Below are 26,050 nucleotides of genomic sequence, written 5' to 3'. Positions count from 1 at the left end.
CGTTCTTCTTATCACCTCTACCAGCATACCAATAACTGCGAAATTTATGCTCAAGCTATTGTTTCTGTTTCAAACCGTTTTCCACTTTGGGTTTTCGTTTTATTTTTATTTATCTTTTATTTTTTCTCATCAGCCATGCAAATTTTGTGTTTTTTGTTTAAATACCTTTTTTACGTTCTTCTTTAAATTCACTTTGTTAAATTTTCGATTTAAAACATTTTCTTTAAAGTTTTATTTTTTCATTTCATTCAGTTTCCAATACATTTTACTACCATAGGCCTCGTTTTGTATCGTCCAATCATGCTTTTTTATTTCTTTTTTTTTCATTCGATCTATTTTGAGTTCACAATTGGTGTCATTGGTTTTGTTTTAGATTAAAATTATCTTCTCTTCTTACACCTTACCAATGGTTTCAATACAGCAAACTAATTAATGTTTCGATATCTATTCTCCTTGGGCTGATTTTGAACGTATGGTGTTTTGTCTGCATACCCTCAACAAACGCGGCGGACTCAACATCAATTGCTGTCGCGCTCCCGTGCAACGATTTGCACTCCCAGATGACGACGTGACAGGTATCATTGAGGCGGCGGAAGGCAAAGCACCCGAAGACCTGACGGAAGAGGACAAAATGGCGCTGCTCGGACGGCCAAAGGCAGGCGATGTAGTTAGGGCACAACTTAGGATAAAAGAAAGTAAAGAATTTAAGGTAAGTTCACGGCTTCGGTAAAACAATTTGATATTAGTTTTAGTAATTTTATTAATCTAGTGGCGTTTTAGTACTGGGAGATGGAGTATATTTTTATTAGAAATTTTTCAATTAGAGACACGATTTGTAAAGCATTCCTTTAGAGTTGGTTACGTTTCCGAGGTTTCACAAGAAAAGAATGTTTTGTGATTCGCTTCTTTGGCATACTACGTTGAATTAGATGAGTTAAAAACTCATTTGAAAATAATGAATTCTTCTAATGAAATTAGAATACATTCATTCAGTTCATTAAAATGTGCATTCCTTCGGACCAATTTCATTGAACGGAAGAGAACTTACCAAGACAAATACAGTCTAATTTGGATTTTAATATTGCTTAATTGTCACTTGTCTTCCTACCAGTGTCTGCAAATGAACTCACGCTCAAATTGCACCAAAACACAAACAAGCTTTCACACTGAACTATTATGAAAAGCAGTTGTAAAAAAGCGTCATCAAAATCTCATCAGCACGCGACAGAGTCTATCATACCGTGGCAATTTCAAAGCAAAACATAAAGTGCAGTAACCGCTCGATTCGCCTAACGACCGAGCATTTGGTGGCACTGACTTAAAAATTGTTATTTGCCTGACGACTGGGAATGAATGAGCCAAGCGGAGGGCACCATCAGCAGAAACATCACTTTCGTTTGCCACGCGGCATAACTTGTGCACAACGCTCTACCGAGCGAAACTGCAGGCGTCGCAGAAATTTATGAACTAGCTGGAGATGATTCTCATCTCCGTATGGCTGGATGTGCCAGGCGAAAAGACACCTCCGCGTCGTCTGGTTTGTCTATTCCGCTGTGTTTTCATTTGGTTGGTGCTGGGCGTGCTGCCGAATGACATTGCAGATGACCTAATTTAGAGGGTGTTTTCCAATCACCTCAAACCAAATACAACCGAAGTGGCGAATTGAGAATGACTTGGGTTGACATAGTGATATCTACTTTTAATCGTTGTGAACCTGATGCAGTCGAATTTTACACCAAATATGATGAGACTTCTTTTCCCCACTAAATATTATGCAAGGGATATAATATACAAAAACCGGTTTAAGTCTACATTGACTTCTAGTTACACAATGTTTTCATATTAATCAATTATTTATTATGCTTTAGAATTACACTAAACAAATTAGTTTCATTTCAAATTAAAACACAAAGAGGGATAAGACAAATTGATAAATAAAAGGTTTAATAACTAGAAAAATATAACGCCCATGCAACCGTTTGTCTGATTACTAGCTAGATTTTCGCAATCCGTTACCAATTTCCCGTCGGTAAAACAATGGTTTCAGAGAAAAGCAAAAAGAAATAACAAATCGTGAAACGACGCAGTATTTAATGCTGCTTTTGCGGTTGGCCGGTACGGACATTTCTAACCACGGAAGCTGATGCAGAAGCATTCCGAGACCATTCGGACGTGCGGTTTTTCGACTACCTTCACAGAACGGGACTACAGAACAAGATCGTGTCTGGTGTGGTTTAACTACTGGTATTCTCTTCATTGCTCTTGCTGCTTTTACTTTCGTCCATGATGGTGATGATGACGAGGAGTATGAAAGGTCGCTCTTTGAGCAGCAGAAGACCACAGCAGCCATCTACTAGCATGGCGCTTTTATGCTTCATTAGGCAGAAGGTTGTCGTTGCCGTGGAAAGTACTGGCCAGTCGTTTCCGCTCGATGTACAATGCTTCAATTTTCAGGTTTTCCTCCCTCTAGCACTGCAAGCGATAGATGTTATCGAGTTTCTGTGTAAAAACAAATGATGAGTCATAAAACGGCGCTACGAAAAAAGTGATAATTGTGGTGATCGGATTTAATACATTTTTAAAGTGTTTACAAAAGAATTTTATAACGACCATAAATCCATAGTTGATCCATGCTGGACTCTGATTTTTTACTCGGGATTTTGCAAACATATTCAGCAGTGAAAGATATGCAAAGTAGAAATGAATTCTTCATTGTGAATCATAAAGGATTAATTTCAATGAAAAGGATAACCATATGGACCGGTATGTATAAAGATCGCAAAAATGGTCCCACTCCTTAGCAAAAGTTTGGCTACAAAAACCATCTCTATCTTCCAACACCTCGAGTGGGATTTGGTTTGGTAATCCATTTAATTAACAATACAACCCACATTACAGCGATCCTTACTCCGTCTGCTGTTAACATACTATTTCAACGGTCCCTTCGGATATGAGGAATTGTTACAAAATAGAAAGACTCTCGTTTTAATTGGATTACCGTATAAGGATGATTTATGGCGCACCACGTTGATCGAGAAAGGGCCTGTAGCATATCTGCTATACAGAAATATATTAAACTACGGACCACATTAAATTGTAACACACACAGAACACCCAAATCGCACCATACCATTGTAACACGATCAGTAGGCCAAGTTATTGCAAAAACACTCCACATACCCAAATGCCCAAAACATTTGGCCAACACATGTTTGGAAAACAACCGAAGAGTGCAGCGCGATCGCTACAAAATAGGCCACCCAAGAACACATAGCAACAGTGCCTGGCAATCAGTGCCATGCAACCCAAAACATTTCGGACCCTCATAAATAATTGCAACATACGCATTGTAAACCAAAAACACTTCAAACCCATAAAATATTGTGACACATAACATGTCCTAGAAAACGGACCACCCTTATGGTGAAATAGGATAAACCAACACACCAAAACTATTTGTAAAACAACGCACGATACGAATAGCATAAATAAAAGCGACGAGCAGTCAGCCGAGTCAGATCTCATTCGGACGGTCTGGACTAGACATCAAACCTCTAAACCAAACGTCTTGTGTTTTCCTGTAAGGGAAAGGGTTTTCCCCTAAGTCCCCAAGAAATACCGTTTTCGGTTCGATCCTCGTCAGCTGACGCTGACCTACCGCAACAGGGCTCGAAGGCCACAGCGGAACCGCGCAAGTCCCATCACATCACATGGCGACCGTGTAGTTAATCTGCAATCGTTGGCAGAAGTGCGAAAAATTAGTTACGGAAAAGTGTTAATAACGACCCAAAAAAAAGTGATAGTGCCCACAAGACAGCTATTAAAAACATTCAGTGGAAAAGTGCATCATGGGTAATAACAAATCTAAAACGGAAAGTGACGTACGAGGCGACAATGACTTAGTCATTATACAGACGCAAAATGTGCACTCCGAGCAGCACGAACTGCATGACTACAAAATAAACGTCATCATAATCTTGCTTTCACTACTAGTACTGCAAAAGGTTATAAAAATTGCTTTTAAAGTAATGCATGCATATGCTAAAAATGCAGCATTAAAGAAACTACAATTGCCCATGTAAACAAAAGATTAAACAAACAAGTGGAAGGCGAGACCACGGTACACGAAAAGTTACCGGCGGGATTAAAGAGACTGGAGTCTCCAACGAGGAAGCTGACGGAAGACAAACAAATGGACCAGGCGAGCTCACTGTCTAACAGGGACTGACAGGCGAGAATGGATTTAAAAATCCCAACGCGGAAGCAATAGGAAGTTACCAGAGGCGGCGCGCATCGAAGATGACACCCTTCACTACAAAACCGATAAGTAACCAATTTTTATGTAACCCTTGAAACTACAATGAAACTTAAAGAACCGATCCGAAAATTGAAAATAATAACCTGTTACTTAGAACAAAACCAGGGAAAAATTAGAACGTGCACCCTAACAAAATACAGACTCCAACTAGAAGCAATAAAGGTAACCTTCAACAAGGAATTAGAGGACAATTGCGAGTTATACTCAAAAACCGAAACCGATTTTTACACTCAAGAGTTCCACCTGTTATCTCAAAAAGTTCATGAAATTTTAACCGCTGAGCTAAATAACAAAAGCCAAGATTCCGACGATCTCAACAAAACATTAATCACACAAAGACGAATAACTTTTAAAACATTAACTAGAACAATTGTTACACTTTTTGCCCTACATAGATCAATTATCAAAATGGCATTCAATTCAGAAACAGTAGGATTTTCCGTCCTCACAAGCATGAGAAAATTCAACGGAAAAAACCAAGACTTGACCGAATTTTTGGACAACATAGAAACACTTAAAAGCATGATTAAACCCCCTACAACGGTCATGGCAATAAATATGCTAATGACAAAGCTAGGAAAAGAACCGAGAGCATTGTTCACGGAAAAACCCGAAACGTTTGATGAAATTGCAACCATCATCAAAACGAAATACGCCAGCACAATGTCGGTGGCTAAGGCCCTTGAAAAAATCGACAACAGGAAAAAGAGTAAATTTGAATCTTTCAACTCTTATGCTGAAGAAATTGGCGTATTGGCTGAGCAATTACACACAGCCCTCATTTTCGAGAACGTAACCCAAGCCAATGCAAAAAGCACAACCATGTCAAAGGTAATAACAAAAATGAAAGAAGCAAGCGTCAACAGAGACAGCCAGATTGTGTTAGGGATTAAAGAATTCCAGAACGTAAACGACATACTAGAAACAGCAAAAACATACGAGAAAAAACAACCGTACAGGGAAAATCAATACCAACCCAAAAACGAAAATCGGTACAACAACCATAAACAGGGCCAACCGGCTATAAAAAAAGAACCAAGCACGTACAAACCCAGCGGGCAAACCCGGTTCAATTCGCAAGCGAACGAATCGCAGGCAAAAAGGAACAACAATACAAATAGAAATGGACACAACAGGGTAATGCATACTCAAATACAATCAGAGACAGAAGAGGAAAAAGAATTGTCGCTCTTTAAAGCGTCAAGCATAAATAAACAAACCAAGTTAAAGAAAAATAAACAACTCACACTAATAGGCGTTACCTCAAATTCAATGAAAACAAATGGGTACACGAATGCAACCATTCATTTTGGGGACAAAAAAGTATCACACACATTTTTTGTCGTACCGGATTTACCAACCCAGGCGGACGGACTACTTGGAATGGACTTTATCAGCAAATTCCAATGTGACATTCTATTTTCCCAATGGATGTTACACCTTCGTAACGGAAATGAACTCATTGAACACCCCGTTGACGACAACATCAATGGAAAAATTGAACTTCCACCACGAAGCGAGGTAATTCGCAAAATAAAAATTGCATCCATAACAGAAGATACTATTATTCTCTCACAAGAGGTACAACCAGGTATTTTCATTGGTAACACAATCGTGAATAAAAATGAACCAAACATAAAAATCATAAACACAACAGAAGAGACTGTTTTTATTAATACAGCTCATATCAGGCCCAAAACAGAGCCCCTTCACAACTATGAAATTTTTAAGGCGAACGACTGTGCTAACCCTACAAGAACAGAAACCATCCAAAACAAGGTACACATTAATCAGGTACCAGATAATGTTAAATCGAAATTGAAAAACCTAATTGCGGAATTTTCAGACATCTTTTGTCTAGAAGATGAACCAGTCTCAACGAACAATTTCTACAAACAGTCAATAGAACTGATGGACAATATTCCATCCTATATACCAAATTACAAACAAATACATTCGCAGGCGGACGAAATTAACAAACAGGTAGACAAAATGTTACAAAACGACATCATAGAACACTCATTTTCGTCATACAACTCACCAATTCTTTTGGTGCCAAAGAAGTCAGTTGCCGGAAACAAAAAATGGCGTTTGGTCGTAGACTTCAGACAACTAAACAAAAAAATCTTACCCGACAAATTCCCGTTACCTAGAATCGATACAATCTTGGATCAGCTAGGAAGAGCTAAATACTTTAGCACACTGGACTTAATGTCAGGTTTTCACCAAATAGAACTGGAACCAGCATCACGCAGGTACACAGCATTCTCAACGCCCACGGGGCACTACCAATTCAAACGAATGCCCTTCGGATTGAATATATCACCCAATAGCTTTCAACGCATGATGGCTATAGCTATGGCAGGTTTAACACCTGAGCTATCATTTGTGTATATTGACGACATAATTGTCATCGGATGCAGCGAACAGCACCATATAAATAACCTAAGTAAGGTATTTAACAAGCTAAGGAACTGTAATCTTAAATTGAATCCAGAAAAGTGTTGTTTCTTCAAAACTGAAGTTACATACTTAGGGCATAAAATTACCGATAAAGGAATTTACCCCGATGATTCTAAATATGAAGTTATAAATAACTTCCCCATTCCCAAAAACGCAAACGATGCACGACGATTCGTAGCATTTTGCAATTATTATAGAAAATTTGTACAAAATTTCGCCAAAATAGCTAAACCTATTAACAATCTTATAAAGAAAGATGTTAAGTTTGATTGGACCAAAGAATGCCAAGAATCGTTCGAAAAACTCAAGCAGAGCTTACTTTCACCAACCATATTACAATATCCCGACTTCCAAAAACAGTTTATTATAACAACTGATGCATCGGATGTAGCATGTGGAGCGGTGCTGTCACAAATGACAGACGGAAACGACTTACCCGTGGCTTACGCCAGTAAAAGTTTCACACCGGGGGAGAAAAATAAGCCAATAATAGAGAAAGAACTTACCGCAATTCACTGGGCAATCAATTATTTTAAGCCATATGTCTATGGTCGAAAATTCATCGTAAAAACGGACCACAGACCATTAGCATATTTGTTCGGTATGAAAAACCCAACATCCAAACTAACACGTATGAGATTAGATTTAGAGGAGTTTGACTTCGAAGTACAATTCTTAGCAGGGAAAGCAAACGTAGCAGCGGACGCGTTGTCTAGAATCGTTATTACCTCAGATGAATTAAAGTCACAAATACCCACAAATGTAGCGTTAGAAAAAACAAACAAAATAGAAATTAAAACAACCATTCTTATGGTCAACACTAGAGCAATGATAAAACAAAAAGAGGCGAAGACAATCCCTCAAAAACCCATCGATGCTAGGTCTGATCAACCAGCGATGTGGACAACGGATGCACCGTTCAAAGTTAGGAAACTCCTAAAAATTAGAACAAAGGGTGCTGAAAACAAAATAATTTTTGAAGTGTGCAACAGCACCTACAAAAAAGTACTAGGGAAAGTAGAAGCGAAAGCAGAAAAAAATGACAGTCAGGCATTAGAGCTTGCTCTGCTCAATATTTGCAAAATCGCAAAGAACTACAAAAACAAAAAGCTAGCATGGTCCCTAAATGACCAAATATTTACCCAGTACTCTCAACAAACTCTTAAGGAAATTGCCAACCGAGCGATTACCAAGTTCGAATTCATACTCTATACCCCACCTAGGTGGGTCGAAACTGAGCATGAGAGGCTGAGAATAATCCATGATTATCACATGACACCTTCGGGAGGACATGTAGGCCAATTCCGACTTTACAAGAAAATACGAGATACGTACACGTGGAAGAATATGCGCGAAGATATCAAACACTTTGTCAATAAGTGTGAAGCATGCTTAGTTAATAAGGTGACAAAACATACTAAACAAGAGACAGTAATTACGACGACACCCAACACACCTTTTAGTATAATTTCAATCGACACAGTAGGACCACTGACAAAGACCAACGACAATAATAGATACGCTATAACTATACAGTGTGACTTGACTAAATATGTAGTAATAATACCCATTCATAATAAGGAAGCAAATACTATTGCAAAAGCACTAGTGGAACATTTTATTCTTACTTTCGGAACGTTTTTGGAACTCAAATCGGATCAAGGTTTAGAATATAACAATGAAATCCTCAACAAGATAACAGAAATTTTAAAAATCAAACAAACATTTAGTACAGCCTATCACCCACAAACTATAGGAGCGCTAGAACGAAATCACAGGTGCCTAAATGAATATTTAAGGAGCTTCGTGAACGAGCACCATGATGACTGGGATGAATGGATAAAATTTTACTCATTTGTTTACAATACAACAGAGCATACAGACACAGAATTTACACCATACGAACTGGTATTTGGCAGAAAGGCAGACTTGCCTCAAGATATCTATAAAAACAAAGTAGAACCCGTGTACAACATTGATCAGTATTATAATGAACTGAAATTTAAATTGCAGAAAACAAATGAAATAGCAAGGAAAAACCTTATATCCGCAAAAGAAAAAAGACAAACCATATTAAATAAAAACACCAATATTATAAATTTAGAAATAGGAGACTTAGTTTACTTAACAAACGAAAACAGGAAGAAACTAGATCCCGTTTATATAGGACCATTTACGGTGACAGATATTCAAGAACCAAATTGCACAATAGTAAATAAAACCACGAACAAATCCACAAAAGTACACAAGAACAGGTTAATCAAAACTAAAGAATAGCCTCATTCATTTTATTCATTACGTTATTCTCCTAAAGGGGGGAGGTGTAGCATATCTGCTATACAGAAATATATTAAACTACGGACCACATTAAATTGTAACACACACAGAACACCCAAATCGCACCATACCATTGTAACACGATCAGTAGGCCAAGTTATTGCAAAAACACTCCACATACCCAAATGCCCAAAACATTTGGCCAACACATGTTTGGAAAACAACCGAAGAGTGCAGCGCGATCGCTACAAAATAGGCCACCCAAGAACACATAGCAACAGTGCCTGGCAATCAGTGCCATGCAACCCAAAACATTTCGGACCCTCATAAATAATTGCAACATACGCATTGTAAACCAAAAACACTTCAAACCCATAAAATATTGTGACACATAACATGTCCTAGAAAACGGACCACCCTTATGGTGAAATAGGATAAACCAACACACCAAAACTATTTGTAAAACAACGCACGATACGAATAGCATAAATAAAAGCGACGAGCAGTCAGCCGAGTCAGATCTCATTCGGACGGTCTGGACTAGACATCAAACCTCTAAACCAAACGTCTTGTGTTTTCCTGTAAGGGAAAGGGTTTTCCCCTAAGTCCCCAAGAAATACCGTTTTCGGTTCGATCCTCGTCAGCTGACGCTGACCTACCGCAACAGGGCTCGAAGGCCACAGCGGAACCGCGCAAGTCCCATCACATCACAGGCCAGTTTATGACTTTCTCTTGCATACATCAACAACTAGAATATGATTGGTCTTAATCTTATCGGACGGAAAGGGTTCGAGAAAATATCACAGCCACGTGCTGGGTTAAGTCGTCTGTTATTTTATTGGCGCCTGCTCCTCCGAGGTGCTCCGGTTCTTCATAGATTCACCAAATATGGTCGAATTAGACCATAATTAGATTGTGTGTCGTAGTCGCATCGATGAGATATGCTTCATCGTCATCTGGATAGGAAGCGAATATCCCTCAGGTCAATGACTATCGTTGTATGGACCGTCACTGTGTCGCACGTTTTCCGAAGAAAACTGGAAACCAATAATTGGATCAGTAAGCCATTTAGCAAACATCGTGCTCACAAACATCCAGGCAATGTTCTTCTTATGCCAGTATAACATATCAATATAATAATAGTGTTGATATTTTGTCATTAGTCTTACAAAAACGTCTGTAATGTAAAGACAACTTTTAGACAACATGAAATAGAATCTAACTTTATGGGAGCTTTGCTTTGTTTATGATGTATTGTGTTATAAACAAATTGTTTATTCTAGTCCCTATAAAACAAACAATTTTGATGCATTCTCTCAACAGATGTTTTAAATTTTATGCCGGCTGTCATACCTTGGTGATACAGACAAATAAATAGTTAAACAAAATCAGATATTTTATCCACCCATAAATAAGTTGGGAAACGATCACTGGAAAGCGGCCTGTCAGCTTAGTCAACATTCAGAAACACAATTTCTATTGACCCGATGCCAGACGTTGGACATATCATAGCCCATCCCATTCACCTGCTGCTCTTGTACGTCAATCTCAAAGTCAACCGGAAACCTAATCCAGAGGTTCTGCAAGCCGTCAGCGTCACGTCACCTGGCGCCTGAACAGACCACAAAATGGAACGGCTGTTTATACGCTCGCGCTAAACGCCAGACCATCGCACTATGGAGCGAAAAGAGCAAATTGCCGGGATAAAATTCAGAATCAAATGTTTTGCAATTTTTTCATTGTAATATCGTGTAATACTATTATATTACACGAAATTATGATGTTTCGGGACAATCCCGCCAGGTGGCGCTGCAAAAACCTCATATTTTTGGAATTTTCTATGGGTGCATTATTTTTTAATTTTTTTTTTTATACTAACTTAAAGATTTTTTAAAGTTTGATATAAAACAAACTAAATTTACTACAAACTTCCATTCAAAATATTGTCATCTGGAATATAATTGATATTCAAAGCATCTAACGCGGACATAACGTCTCCTAACGAAGAGCTACTATCTGAATATTCTGAACTTGTACCATCATCTTCTTGGGTTTGAATTGGCAAGGGACTGTTACTATTTGAGGAGCTGTAATCTACGAAGAATGTTTTTACTGCGTCTGGGTATGGAATTTGTTTTTTATTTTTCAACGATTTAGCCAGAGATATTGTTGAAATGTATGGATCGGATGATTGTAATGCTCTCATAAAAATGTCTTTAATATTGAATTCTCGTGACATTTTACGGGCGTGTTCTCTTCTATCCCTTCTGTATATTTTATTTCTACCTTCTGCTGCTTCCTCTCCTAAGGATCCCAATGGAGCTGGGGCATTTACAATGATTTCACCTACATGCGCAAGAACTTTATGGACAGTGGAAGGCATTTTGTACCAATTGTAATGATGTATGTAAAACTTGTATGTATCTTTGCAATATAGACTAATAGTTTTTGGATTTAAAGGCTGTGAACAGTTGATGGCTATTAAAATATTTCGAAACCTTTCTATGAGTTCTGTTTCTATTTGCAAAATATCGCTCAATTTTTCTATGTTTGAAAAAGCCCGACGACAAACATTTCCCGTCGTACTATTTCCACCCATTTGCCTTGGTTCATCTACTTTTACACCAAATTCCTTGTACATCTTTTCCAATACAATTTTTTTTCGATCATTGTACATGCTTTTAAAATTTTTAGTAACCTTCCATTTTTTAAATTCAATTCTGTACGAAATGTGAAGCAAGCATTCGAAAAATCTGATCCAACAGTGCAGTGGAGATATTCCATAAGATAAATTCTCAGGAGTTGGAATAAATCCATTTTCTAAGTGCTCTACACTGTTCATTTCGGTTGGTTTTGCACCACATATACAACATGTTTGCATAGATAGAGTGTCGGTTAAATATGCCAAAATTTTTCCATCAATTAAACTCATGTAAAATGAATAGTTTACCGTCACATTACTTGTTTCATTTAGCTGAATTGTATAAGGAACTAACCTGGTTATTTGGCTTTTGATTTCGTCTACTGTTTGTAAAACTTTTTCTTTTGACTCTTTCGCAAACTCGATCACAATTGGCCTGCAAAACCTAACACTTTGAGGCATCAAGTTTATCCAGATGATATCTGAATCGTCACTGATGAACGAAAGACGGATAGGCGTTAATGCCGATACTAATAAATCACTGTCTGATGCAGTATTTTCTCCGGAACCATGAAGCGGTTGATTGTAAATGCTGTGTCCACTAGATCCGTCAATGCCCCACGAGCACAATAATACGACGCTTAGTGAATCACACAAAGAAGATGAAAGGTGTCGCAAGATTTCTGCCTTTTGTATTTCAATTATTCTACACGCAGTGTGATTAACCAACTCTTGTAGATTAACTTCAGCTTTTGTTTCACTAATAGAAATAAAATCTTCACTTGGTGCGCAGGTTTTTTTTAAGTTTGTTGATTTGGTAATATGACGGAAAAACTTTTTTTGATACTTTATGCAAATCATTATACTGGGATTTTGAGAAACTATTGTCTATAAAACATGCCAACGCTTCTTCGGCAGATACTAAAACATCACTTTTGGTTGTCATTGGCATAACACTTGAAGGATTTTTCAAAAACATGTCTATCATACTCATCAGCCTTAACTGCTTTTCTTTAAAAGCTAACAACCTCACTGAGTATAATTCCTTTTCGAGATTGCCGTTGATATCTGTCTCTTTGGCCACACTTCGACGTTTATTCCTCACGCAGAGATCATTAAACTCTTTTTTTGGCCGTCCACGACTTTTGTTTTCCGTATAGGCACTAATGTCAAATGGTTTGTTCAACCAGATTTTCGAATCCTTTTGAAAATTCTTCGAGTTTCTAGCACATTTCTTCAATCTAGCCTTGAAACTTTTTTCCAGTATCATCAACTTATTAGTCACTTTCAATTTATCACACGGTTTGATGCTTACTTTACTTTCAATGAACTGTAAAGCATACCCAATGTTTTCCTTGCAAGAAGCATTGTTTTTCAAAACGTTTATGATATCATTGATTATAAAGGAACCCATCGTGAAATTATTAAATCAATCTCAGATAGATTATTTACTTGAAAACTAAAAAAACGTTGTTCGTTCTCCAAGGAGCTTTCTGACAATTGGTGTTTATGCTGTTCAAGGTAAAGCTTGAATGATGTTTTTATAAACGAACGTATGTTATATATGTATCTTTTCAAATGCATACCGCTATGGTATGCCGTTTGAAGGTCAAAATTTTAACATCTACCTTAGCTGTTACTGTATGGTTAGGGTATATTGTTTTCAAAAGCAAATATTATCAAATATTTGTGTTCACTTCTATGAGTTATCCACCCACAATTAGCGGCGTTTTACCATTAGGGTAGAAAAAGAGTGACAGGTATATCTACCCAAAATTCACGGCTTTTACAGGTAAGGGTACAAACAGAACAAAGTGTTAGTGTAGGGTACATTTATTATTATTTATTATTTTAGTGTAGGGTACATTATTCCGAGGAATTTTGGGTATAAAAAAATGGGTTTGTGAGCTGTAGAACAAGTAAAAGCGACCTGATACATTCAAAGCAAACCAAACCAAGTTTCATTCTTTGCCAGTGACTTGGCTTGTCTTTCCCCTTTTATGTGATGTTCAATCACTACCCTGCTTCACATTTTTCATTGAATGAGAATTTCAAATTTGAATGCATTGAATGAGAATTCATATTTCTTACCACACATGATGCTGCATATGGCATGATGGAGGCGCCTAGTAGCTGATAAACTATAAGCTTCACATCTAAAGTACAGAATAACGTAAAGATGCGCGCGTATGCGCAAAAAAAACTATCATTTATTGTTACAAAACATTCTAGGCTATAAGTGGGTATGCATCATATTACAATCTTTCGCAATCCTTAGCGATGGCATAAGGTTAAAAACAGAAAATTGAAAAATTTTCCGGGAGTTTTGCGAAACAATGCTTAATATTTTGTGACATTCAATTTCAATTAGCTTAAACTGTCAATAATTTTAAAGCTTGATAATAAACCTTTCCAAAACTGTGCTTGGAATCCGATTCCGACCATTATTATAGGAGTTACAGACCTTCAAAGTTGATGGATTTTTTTCAATTTTTCACGCAATATTTTCACAAATCTTGACTTTGAGAGGCTGTTTCTCAGAACCTGGAAGAGCAGAGGCTCTAGTTTTTGGGTCATTTCTTAGTTTCATCTTGTAGTTTAAGAAAACATGTCTCTTTTTTCTGAAATCCAAAAATGAATTTTTGATTTTTATCCCGGCTTCGCTCCATCGTGCATCGGTCGGTTTCCGTGTAGCATCCGTGGCGCCCCGACGACGGCACGGTATGGCATGGTACGAGGTGAGAATCGGGGCCAACCGTCGGAAGCCGCAAATTAACTTCAACTCAGAAAAGTCTGTGAATCCGCGCCAGTTTCCACCAAACTCGCAATGGTTGAAAAATAAAACACAAACGTATCATTGCTCATTAAAAGTTTTCCATTGCCCGGGTTTTCCCCTTGGCTGCTGGCAAACTGCCAAGGTGTGTATTTCAGGAAGCAGGACTCGCCGCGCAGTTCAAGGTGAACGGAACACTCGGCTCGTGCAACAGCTGCACGACCGGCAAACTGTTGCAACTTTAGCGAGCTAAGTGCTTTTGAAACGGTTTGCCTCTAAGTGGCTGTACGAACTGAGCAAATGACGTTGCAGTTTACCAGGAATTTATTTTTCCTATCCGTAGAGCTTTTAATTTGGTTTTCATGTATAATTTTGTATTTCTTTTGAAACAAATGTTGTTTTTTTTTAAATAAATAATTTATTATTTCTTTAAAATGTACATATGTTCGTCAACCATTACATATTTTAACAACGTTTTCTTTTAACTCAATTTCTTTTCAGGTAAGTGGTAAAATTCAACAGTCTTACAAGATTTTTAAACACCACGATCCTTGTTGCTCGTTTCCCCTTGGACACGGGTAAGTTCAACGCCGTCTCTGGATAAATGATATTCGCTTGATTCCCATTCGCACAACTACCGATAGGATTGAAAGTACTGACGTCGAACGAATTTATCAACAAACAGTCATCACTTCCACTCAAAAATTCTCCAACTAGTTGACCCCATCCAATCAGTCGCGTCCAACACTCGAGCACCCTCCAGGCCGAGCCTCAATCCATCGTAAGGATGACATAAAAACGCTGAAGGCACAAGCCAATCCCGTAAGGATGTTTGCCTCTAGCTCTGATCAAGAGGTTGAAAAAGTGCTTGAAAGAGCGGGAGATTGTATGAATTCATCCATCGAGTTCATCCAACCGTGTCGTCGGGTGGACCCAAAAATAAGATTGATATTGTAAGGATATACTTTCGTTGTTCGCTTTTTTTTCTAAATTTCTTTCTTCCGTTTTTTATACTTGGCACCACACAAACTGTTTTCCCTCGCTCCACAATTCGTCCAACAAAACGATGGCAAAAACATTGTCAACGTTGGCTCGGTTAACAAGGGCGAACGACAGGCAGGAGAAAAAGAATCTCATCTTTCTTTGTTAGCTTTCCCTGCGGGCGAACCCGGCAGACAGGCGAAAAGAAAAGGAAGGCAGCGAAAAAAAAAACAACTACGTGCTCCTTTAGGGTGCCCCTTTCCGTTGTTAACCGATAACAAAGTTATATTTATGAAGAAGAATTCAATAAACCTTTTCGGTTGATGCTTTTTCACTTCAGTCGCCCTCCCTCGCCTTTTCCGTTGATGCTTGGAACGCTCCTTACTTGGAATCGATCAACATCGTTCCAATCTAGTTTCTCCTGCTCGCAGCGAATGTATTTTTTCTGCCATTTGGTTGCTGGATAACGAAAACGATAATTTTTGGGGCCAAGCTTTTCCCCGCCTTATCCACGTTCAAGGCAGGCAAACATATTGACTTTTCATTTCCATTGTGGTGGATTTTGACCCCAAAAATTCAACCCCCGACCCCTTTTTCTTCACCTGATAAGACGGTTTTTGGGCTTACCGTTGTTTTTTCTCGACGAATCACTCACCAGCGTTTGACTGCACGACATTTGCGTAGAGTGTGTCTGCTATGGGGAACGATTGAAACGACGCCGAAAGATTCAAATTAGGGATCGCAAAATTGTCATTCACCTATCGTAGGGAATTTTCCCAAACCCAGCCCCATCAATGCGTATGGTACGTAAAGCAGGCCGGTTGAACAATTTCTTTCCCCCAAAAACATAAACAACTCCCGTACAAGCTTTTTTTTTTTTTGCTACAACGCAGTTGAATCATTTCGCCCTAAAATGGGCACGTATTCCATCATAAGACACCTGTAATAATATTAAAGGTTTATTGGCAATCTAATGGCGAACGGTGCGTTCGCTCATGCGTGGCTAAGCTGCGGTTGCAGAAAAGGAAAGAAGCACGACAGCAGGCCCGGTTGCCTACAGCGATGGATGGCGAACCGGAACTTATATCCCGATCAAAGTACACGGCGGGGTATGAGAGCAACGGCTAATGGTACATTGACATTTATTTTGTCAATGAACCTTACACATGGCCTACGAGTACGAACCACCACAGCCCTCCTTTATTGGACGGTTCCCTGTTTTCCTTGGCATTTTCTGACTTCGTACGACACTGCTACAAATGCGACGGCAGGCTTCGGGAATCCGCGAAGCAGACAGGAAGTTGTCAGGATTTAACGGCACGGTACCGGATGCCTCGGCACCTTCACCGAACGACCTTGCCATTGGCTGGGCGGCATGATGAATGTGGAAGTTTTACGATTTGTGTCTGTAACGTCAGCACGATGGCGGTAGCGAATTTTTGAAACATGTTTCTCCTATCAGTCAGGCTGCCTGTTCGTTCGCCGTGGTTTTATGATAGCGAGCTACATCACTTTCTTCGTCGGACGAATATGGCAGATTCTTGTCCAACTCTCGTTCACTGCTGGATAATTTTAGTAACGCTGTCAGTGTGCCATTTCCAGAGTAGTATGATTTACGATTTCCATCGCCGAATTGTGTCAGCAATGTCATGCATCGCTCATTCTCTGTAACATTAATTCATTCAAACGCAAGGTATCTGATCGTACATGGTCGTACTCAATCTTTTTATTCTTTTATCAAGGCTAGATCTTGACATACTGTTTTTACGGGGTTGAGGCGGGTGAAAATTTGAAAGGAAATCTGCTACAAGCGTTTCGCACCACGCCTAAATTTGAGGGAACAAATTCCATAATTTGCCACGTAGCAGGAAAAACTAATTAATTTGTCTTTAACTTTACATTTTGATGGAACAATATATCTTGAGAATGTTATTTTCTGATTTTGTGAATTTTAAATATTTGTAAATTATTACATTATAGCGACGAAACATAGCAAATCTTCAATTCATGGTTTCTGCCAACGTTTCATATTCGTTGACTCTGGCACTTGAATACTTCATATTTACGTTTATTATAGTACCCACAAACATTATTTTAAAACATTTAAGATAACGCATATATAAAACATGTATTTTATTGGTATAATGTCCGTAGAAGGATTGTTATAATTTTGATCGCTTATTTTATCACACACTCTTTATTTAGCTTATCGCACTCTTGGTTGAACAGATTGACACACTAATTAGACAGATCGTTTAACCGAACAGTAACCTGTCTTATTTGCATGAAACATAACTCAATTGTTACATATGAAAATCAACCTCAAAAATTACATTTGCCGTATGAACACATCAATCCTTTACGAGCGCCATTCAGAGCCGTTGCAAACTTCTTCGTAACTGCACGTTCCGGTTGCGTATAATGTCAGCTCGGACTGCCAAATGGAAGCAGGCCGAAATAGTCGTAAATTGCAGACACAATTGTTTTACGACACAATCGCCATTCCCTGGGAGGACGGCCTGGTGCCTGGTTGACTTTCATTACCGTCGAGCCCGTCGGTTAGACCGAAATCGATCAACGTTCACGCCCGGCGGTTCGTTTGCGCTCCAAGCGCGCCTGAATGTATGCCAAACGCTACACAGGCCCAGCCCAGACGGCGACCGGCTGCGAGTCAATTGTTTGGCAACCGGAAGAACGGAGCGACTGGGAGAAAGTGAATAAAACAAACCGACCGTTAAATCGACCGTGCGAAAACGAGCGTTCGCCACAATGTTTTGCGCTCGAGCAAGAACCACATGCATACGGAAGAAAGTAACATAAAGCAAAATTTTCCGGAAGGCGAACTTGAGGTTGGAACGGAACGTGTGGTAGCAACGGTACGGGTGGAATAAAATTTAATTCAATTTCGGTGGCCCCGAAAAGGGAAATGTACCACCGTTGCCCACGAGGACAGCCCTCGCCAGGCCTCGCTGGGAAAAGCCACGGACCAATGTGAGACAGAATTATTACTTTCATTGTAATAACGATATGCAGCTGAAATAGAAAATACGCTTGGGCACACCGGGTTTCCGCGACATGATGCGATGTTCCTGAAACTTGTCAGCGACAGGCGGGCTCTGGCGGCAACGTATGGAAAGTCATTTCCCGGGGAAAACTGCTAAACGACAAAGGAGAAGAATGGCCGCCGCCAAATCTAGGGTCTATTGATTCGTTAAATTTATCGTCCTATTCAAAGGTAAACGGCCCGGGGCCCATTGTTGAGTAGTATCCGGCCAAGGAGCATCTGGCCTGAGAATTCTTCATTTCGCGCCAGTTTGGTTCAATTTGTCACCTTTTGCCTTCGCGGATAGTGACACGGCGGACTTATTCATAAGCAAAATGCCCTAAGCTGCACAATAGATCACACCTTCCGGAGGGCAGTATGACGCACCGTTTCGATAGACCGGCAGGGCAAGGGGTTGGGAATGGATGCAAAGAAATTAATTGTAATTTATCGTCCCGCACGAACAATCGCGCCACTCAGACACGTGGTGGAAAATGTGTGTGTGCTGCTTTCTGCCTGCATAATGATGATCATCACTCAGGGCGAATCCTTTCTTCGCCTCAACTACAACGGAGCAGGAACATATTGCAGATGAGGGATGATTTATGGGCTCACTTTTTCATCTTATTGAAACCCACAGAAATCCTACACATACCACTTATTGAAACCTATTTACCTACACATAAAAATGAAAGAAGAATGAAATCATTGAATCAGATTGCATGAGAAAGACTTTTAATAGAAGGCTTTCTTAGCTGAGCTACGCTCACAAAGAGTTATATTGCTTTCATTTGCAAAACAGCTTGCAAATTGTTTACTATATGGGAGTTATTAAGTTAACAAATTACAAACTGATAAGTAAAATGCAAACTTAAATACTTCTACCAATTATTTCAAATTAATCAAACCATCAGTTTTACGGACAGGACGATGTAAGCTAAATTTCCTTCTCATTTCAATATATTTTATTATGTTTTTTTTTTGTCATTTGTTGACAAGATATTTGCAGTTGTTGGAAAGGCAAACACATCCTGCTTGCGAGTATTTTGATCTATTTTGTAAACACACTAAGCAATAAGTGCAGAACGTTGTGTGTAGAAGTAACGTTGATAACGAACGTAACGAACACAAATGATCCGTCGGTGTTATCTGAACTGTAACATAAATTGGCGATAAGTGGCAAATTCTGCCACAACGAAATATATCTCATTTCAATTTGGATGTTCGTTTTTCATCATCGGTATGATAATAATCACTTCGCTTCATTCAGCCTGGTAGCATCAAGCCAGATGCCTCCTTCCGCTTCCAAAACTGCAGAGCTTATGGAAATTCTGATCGGCATTTGCATGCGAGGGCTTACGCTGAACCGCAGCTTGCTCAGCATCTGCACGATGCCAAACTTAACCTCCAGTAGCCCGAACCGCATGCCGATACAGTTGCGCGGTCCATCACCGAACGGCAGGAAGGCGTGCGTGTGGCGCGCATGTACCGCTTCCGAACTGAACCGATCCGGATCGAAGCGCTCCGGGTCGGGGTAGATGGTAGAATCATGGTGAATGGAGTAGATCGGAATCATCACCATCTTTCCCTTGTCCAAGGTAAAGTTCATCGTCTCTACGTGGTACGGCTGTGTGGCAACTCGTATCAGTTGTGCAACGGGAGGGTACATGCGCAATGTCTCTGTAAAAGGTGTTTTAAAATGTAATTCGTGAGTGTCTTCAAATTTCTTCAACGACAATTTGGGTATATCCACCTACCATTGATGACCTGATCGAGATAAGTCATGTCTTTAAGGGCATCGTATGTAATCTTGTTATCGTGCAGCTTTAGCTTCTCTAGTACCTCATCACGCACGCGCTCCTGAATTTCCTGATTATTGGCGAGCTCGAACAGCGCAAACGAGAGAGTTGTCGATGACGTCTCGAACCCGGCAAAGAAGAACACGAAAGCCTGTGCCGCCACCTCATCAAGCGTGAGCTTATCGAGCGAATCCGATGCCTCATCCTCAACCGTTCCCTTGTTCTTGAGCTGTATTAGCAGGTTCAGGAAGTCGGGCCGCTCGATGAGGTTTTTCTCGCGCGTCTCAACGGTGTCCCGCACCAGAGGCATAAAGAATGCACCCACCTCGGACGGCATTGCCGCCATATGCAGCGTTCGGGCCAGCTTCTTGAACGTTATAAGCAGGAAAAGGAGCATGTTGCGCCAAGGAGATGGCTTGAAGACCTTGTCCCCAATCTCCAGCAGCTTCGAGCCCTCGTTCTTGAGCGAATTGCACTTAAGCCCAAACGCACACGAGCCCACCACGTCGCAGGTGAAGCACTGGCTCAGCAGTTTGATATCGATCGGTTTCTTCTGGTCCGCGTAGTTGCCTACCGAGGCGAGAAACTCATCGCCTATTTCGCAGATCGTGGTAAACATCTGCTTGATCTTGCCGGACGTGAACGTCGGGCTAAGCTTGTTGCGCAGGTACCGCCAGCGCTCACCGTCCAGCGCAAACAGATGGCCGGACAGCGGATCATCGCGCTCGTTCACGTACAATCCACGATCGTGGAAGCTATTGAAGTCCTTCACCAAGATACGCTTTGCAAAGTCCAGATCCGTCGCGATCAGGGTGGGATTGAGCATGAAGTACATCCCGCAAGCTACTGTTCCAAGCGATTTGCCCTTCTTGTACGCCACGTCCATCACATCGTTGACGTGTATTTTCGTTCCCACGCCCTTCATGTTGCCGAACGGAAACGCTGCATCCAGCTGGGGCACGTTTCGCTCCGACCAGTAGCGATACATTTGCTTCACATAGTAGTACAGGAGACCGAACGCCGGTAACAGCAGACACAGCAGAACACTTAAATACGCCATGTTTAAAACACACACTCGACCACACCCGTACCGCAGTTCAAGAATTCGTCACACTTCCTAGAGTTGCGTCCGGTCTCGACCAAAGTCAAGAGCCAACTGAATGTGATTCCAGTCAGCTATTGCTCGCCCGGCACCGTAGCGCGACAGTTAATGGTCATCACAAACGTTAGGTTCTCGCAACACGACCACCATCACAACCGCGCAAGTCATAAGTCGATGCTTGCGCAATAGATATCATATACACAAGGCGGCCATATGTTCATTAGATCATTCCCCCAAATTTGTGTGACTTTGTTCTTTATTTGTTCCGTTTTTTTTCTTCTTCTTCTCTTCGCCGATTGAATTGATCCAAACCCACACTCGAGCGAGGCCACCAAATCTTATGCTGCTGCGTAGAAACCCCCCACGGCCATGGGAGTTTGTTTTAAAGCCGATATTTTTAGACACGCTTATCGAGTGGGTTTTGTGAACTTTGCTCGAGAGCTCGTATTCTTTTGGGGCGCTCGATAACGACGGACGCGAAGTGAATTTTTTTATCTCTACTAGAGAGCCCTCTTGAGGATGAGCTCGTTGTTGGCAGACGGTTAAATGCTGAGTAATGTTTGCCGGATACAAATAGCCATGCACTTGTCGATGTGATTTCAGACGGAGATAAATGAAACATAAATTTAATAAATACCACCACACTACTGACCACGCCCTACAGCCGAGCTGCGTCCAGCCAAAGACCACCGGTCGCTTCGGGAAAGCCAGCGCTCTTGTTCAGCTGTAGCGGGAGTACGGTTCGCGGGTTTACCGTTAGACGCAGTTTGCTGATCACCTGTACGATTCCAAACTTCACCTCCAGCAGTCCAAACCGCATCCCGATGCAGTTCCGTGGCCCGTCGCCAAATGGTAGGAACGCGTGGCTGTGGCGTGTTTTGGCCACCTCCGGTGAAAACCGATCCGGGTCGAAGCGCTCTGGATCGGGAAACAGGACCGGATCGTGATGGAACGATTGAAGTGGAACGATCACCATGGTGCCCTGTTCGAGTGTCACGTTACACGTCTCCAACCGGTAGGGTTCGGTGACGACCCGCATCACCAGACCGGCCGGTGTATACAGTCGAAGGGTTTCTAGAATTGGATGAAAGAGAACCGATGTGGATAGGAAAGTGGGAAGAAATGGCAAAATAACCTACCATTTATCACCCAGTCGAGATAGGTCATCTCTTTGAGAGCCTCGTAGCTGATGGTGTTGTCATGTTGCGCCAATTTCTCCACTATCTCCTCCCGGCAGCGTTCCTGTACTGCCGAATCGTTGGCCAAGAGAAACAGCGCGAATGCGAGCGTCGTCGCAGATGTCTCAAAGCCGGCAAAGAAAAATAAAAATGCCTGCGCGGACACCTCGTCCAGGGTGAGCTTTTGGGTTGACTGCTGCTCGTGTCCATCCTCGGTAGGCCCAACGGTACCAGCGTTTTTGAGCTGCATCAATAGCTGCAGGAAGTCGGACCGCTCGATCGCTTCCCGCTCCCGGTGCTCTACCGTCGATCGTACCAGGTCCATGAAGTATGACGATATGTCCCCGGGAAAGACGGGCAAATGGAGTGCTCGAGACAGCCGAGGAAAAGTTGAGGTAGCGATCGAGTAGATGGTACTAGCGGCAGATTGCCGGAAAAGTCGATCCGACATCTCCAGCAGCTTAGAGCCTCCATTTTGGAGCGAATTGCAACGCAGACCGAACGCGCACGAACCCACTACGTCACAGGTGAAGCATTGACTTAACAGTTTTATGTCGATAGGTGTACCTTGGTCAATGTACCTGTCGAACGACGCCAGCAACTCGCCCCCGATATCACGGATCGTACCAAACATATACTTTATCTTGCCGGACGTGAACGTCGGGCTGAGCTTATTCCGTAGATATCGCCAGCGCTCACCGCCCAGCGCAAAAAGATGACCGGACACTGGGTCATCACGCTCGTTCACGTATAATCCACGATCGTGAAAGTGATCGAAGTCCTTCACCAGTATACGCTTGACCAGATCGAGATCGGACACAATCAATACAGGGTTTACAAGAAAGTACACCCCGGCCGCAGGGGATTGACATTTGAATCGGTTGTAAACTTGATCGATCAGTTCGTTCAGGCTCAACTTCTTGCCAACGCCCTTCATGCTTCCCAGCGGTAACGATCCCTCCAGGTGGGGAAGGCCTCTGTCACTCCAATAACGGAACCGACGCTGCCCATAATAGTACACCAGGGTCAGCAACACAATCACCAACAGCCACACTAACATCTTTACTATTAAAATTAGCTAGAATCCACCGACCACAGTTGTCGTGGCGGGTGAACATCACCAACTGCCCGACGCTTGTGCTGCCCCAATATCTCGGCAGTCACGCGGAGCTACACGCACAGCTCAAAATAGAATCAACAGAGAGACGATTGAACACGCCCCGAGCCTGAGAGACTCGGCACGTTCGAGAGTTTTTATTTTATTTTGCTCGCATACTAAACCGTCACGGTTTTTAATCAAGCTTTGCTGTATCAGTTGGCGCCAAGATTGCATATGATCGACGCGTGACTCAAATGATTCATCACTTTTAATACAAACAGAAATATGAATTGACTAAAAACACAGCTCCAACATTCAGTAAACTTACGAAGCACATCAAAGCCAAAGAAATTATATTTTTTAACGAAAGCGACTTTGAACATGAGGTTTTCAAACCCTAAAAATGTTATTCGCATAACGCGTTGCCAGTTCCTGCCACTGATTATACCGTGTCGAGATAGGGTTTGTCCCCGGCACCAGATTTTGTCCGATATTCAAGGCGGCGTTTATCGTTCCTCCACTTGTTGGTGTCCATAGCGTATTTTGTAGTATCGGATCGACGGTTGGGGTTGGGTTCCTGATAAACAACCATTTAAACTTGTTTAGTACCCGCCTTAAAAACCGAGATATATTTGTTTCCACTTACCCATACGTAGCAAAGTTCGTCCACAAACGCAGCATTCGATTGCGAACCGTGATGGCGTGGCTGGTTTGTGGAATTTCTCCAGTTCTTAGGTCTTTCGGGTCGAACAGGTAACACAAATCATCTCCATGGACTGCTCCTGGGATAGGAACGCCCATTGCCTGCTTGGCAAGGTTTAGATCACCTTCGTAGCTAAATTGGTAGACGTACACCGGTGATCGGACAGCATGCCGCTTTGCCATTTCTAGTTGCGGGTATGCAAACTGATAATCTGTAACAAATAGCGAAAATTCACCCAGAAGTGCCATGCTAAGCTGCTGTCCTTGCCAGTAGTATTGCTGGAATGCCTGGCTGACGGCTGCGGATTCTGAACTTCCTTGCGCAATGTTCCAGAAAAACGGTACCAAGAAATGAGGGTTGTTATTGAATGTTTCAAATACGCCTGGATTCACGATCAATTCAGCCACAGCCACAAACAGTGAGTCAAGATCGGTGAAACCAACCATCAATGGAATAGAGTTATATGATCCGTCCTCAATAACGTCGATCGGTCGTCGGCCAATAGCAATAGGTTCTGGAGCGTCTGCTGGTTCCGCAACCGGAGCAAAATCATACGGATGCAGCACCATAGGAACTTCTGGTTCAAACATGCCTGTATTTACCAGATCACGATACGGTACTTGCTTCAGTCCGGCAACCATAGTCGCCGTATCTGTTGTGGACAAACCGAAGGCCGTTGCCAAACGATCAGCAAATCTTCTCGGATTCGGTTGAAATCCCCACGAGTGGAGTGCTGATCCACTTTGTGTGATCGCTCGATGGATAAGTCCAGTCGTGAGAGGTGACAGTGTGAGGAAATGTACCAAAACCCCTCCTGCAGATTGACCGAAGATCGTCACATTGTTTGGATCTCCTCCAAACGCAACAATATTCCTTTGTACCCAGCGCAATGCCTCAACACAATCCTTAATTCCCCAATTTCCGGACGCGCTACCATCACCGGTACTGAAGAACCCGAGTACTCCTAGGCGATAGTTCACTGTCACGATCACCACATTTTCTGGCATGAAGTACTTGCTATCATACCACCCATCATCTCCAGAACCGCCCATAAATCCACCACCATGTATGAACACCATGACGGGTCGCGTTCCGATCAGCGAAGGACTGTAGACGTTCAGAAAGAGACAATCCTCATTCTCCGTCGGATTCATGTCCGGTGAGGGACAAGTGCTGCCATGAGCACTGCCATCTCGAACACCTGACCAACCCGAGTGAGGAACTGGATTGGTGAAACGTCTCGCGCCTGTTGGTGGCTCCGCATAAGGAATCCCTTTGAAGGAATAGTATGTGCAAAATAATCCACACGATTCAGTCGTTCCTTGAACTTGTCCTCCGGATGTTGTAATAATCGGGCGATCCTATGTGGATAATATTGAATGCTTTGTTTTCCTAAATTCATTCGAGGTCAGCCTACAAACACGATAGCAATGTCTTACCACACTCTGACACTTCACAATCACCAACCATATGGCCAATGGAATCACCTTCAACCACATGTTAACAGGTCTGCCAATGTTTCTTATTAACTGAGGGGTCATGGTGAAGCTAGGGAGCTTTTATACATTTCATTCAACTTCACCACACAGAGGGTTGGTTTACTGATAAGATAGCAGCAATCTCTACATCATTGGGGGTACTATTGATATATTTTTATGTGCTATACAATTTCG

General features: G+C 41.5%; 4 protein-coding genes across 4 annotated transcripts in view; 1 reads left to right on the top strand and 3 right to left on the bottom strand.

The window, feature by feature from the left end:
• LOC131289090 (sodium/calcium exchanger 1) overlaps positions 1-26,050 on the top strand; it is a 128,469-nt gene that overhangs the window by 61,015 nt on the left and 41,404 nt on the right. Inside the window, exon 3 of the mRNA XM_058318290.1 lies at positions 561-709. Coding sequence (XP_058174273.1) covers positions 561-709 — 149 coding nt within the window. The remainder of the gene's footprint in view (positions 1-560; positions 710-26,050) is intronic.
• On the bottom strand, positions 19,749-21,355 carry LOC131289097 (probable cytochrome P450 6a14). Its single transcript, XM_058318298.1, has 2 exons — positions 20,254-21,355; positions 19,749-20,176 (listed from the first exon to the last, which is right to left on the bottom strand). The coding sequence occupies exons 1-2, from the start codon at positions 21,353-21,355 to the stop codon at positions 19,749-19,751; spliced, it is 1,530 nt and encodes a 509-aa protein (XP_058174281.1).
• Positions 22,056-23,635, bottom strand: LOC131289099 (probable cytochrome P450 6a14). The gene is made up of 2 exons (XM_058318300.1): positions 22,537-23,635; positions 22,056-22,471 (listed from the first exon to the last, which is right to left on the bottom strand). Exons 1-2 carry the CDS (start codon positions 23,633-23,635, stop codon positions 22,056-22,058), a joined length of 1,515 nt encoding a protein of 504 aa, XP_058174283.1.
• On the bottom strand, positions 24,065-25,876 carry LOC131289094 (juvenile hormone esterase-like). The gene is made up of 3 exons (XM_058318293.1): positions 25,820-25,876; positions 24,321-25,738; positions 24,065-24,251 (listed from the first exon to the last, which is right to left on the bottom strand). The coding sequence occupies exons 1-3, from the start codon at positions 25,874-25,876 to the stop codon at positions 24,065-24,067; spliced, it is 1,662 nt and encodes a 553-aa protein (XP_058174276.1).

The sequence above is a fragment of the Anopheles ziemanni genome, chromosome 3, assembly GCF_943734765.1.
Source record: "Anopheles ziemanni chromosome 3, idAnoZiCoDA_A2_x.2, whole genome shotgun sequence".
Lineage (NCBI taxonomy): Eukaryota > Metazoa > Arthropoda > Insecta > Diptera > Culicidae > Anopheles > Anopheles ziemanni.
The sequence above is the reverse complement of the archived record's forward strand: the minus strand, read 5'-3'. Positions and strand labels throughout refer to the sequence as shown.

Bases quoted from the DNA above. Each gene is read 5' to 3' on its own strand.
- LOC131289097 (XM_058318298.1), bottom strand. From the start codon at position 21,355: ATGGCGTATTTAAGTGTTCTGCTGTGTCTGCTGTTACCGGCGTTCGGT. The intron at 20,177-20,253 runs GTAGGTGGATAT...CACCTTTTACAG, and splicing joins TCTCGATCAGGTCATCAATG to AGACATTGCGCATGTACCCT.
- LOC131289099 (XM_058318300.1), bottom strand. From the start codon at position 23,635: ATGTTAGTGTGGCTGTTGGTGATTGTGTTGCTGACCCTGGTGTACTAT. The intron at 22,472-22,536 runs GTAGGTTATTTT...ATCCAATTCTAG, and splicing joins TCTCGACTGGGTGATAAATG to AAACCCTTCGACTGTATACA.
- LOC131289094 (XM_058318293.1), bottom strand. From the start codon at position 25,876: ATGTGGTTGAAGGTGATTCCATTGGCCATATGGTTGGTGATTGTGAAG. The intron at 25,739-25,819 runs GTGGTAAGACAT...TTATCCACATAG, and splicing joins TGATTGTGAAGTGTCAGAGT to GATCGCCCGATTATTACAAC. The intron at 24,252-24,320 runs GTAAGTGGAAAC...GTTGTTTATCAG, and splicing joins ACGAACTTTGCTACGTATGG to GAACCCAACCCCAACCGTCG.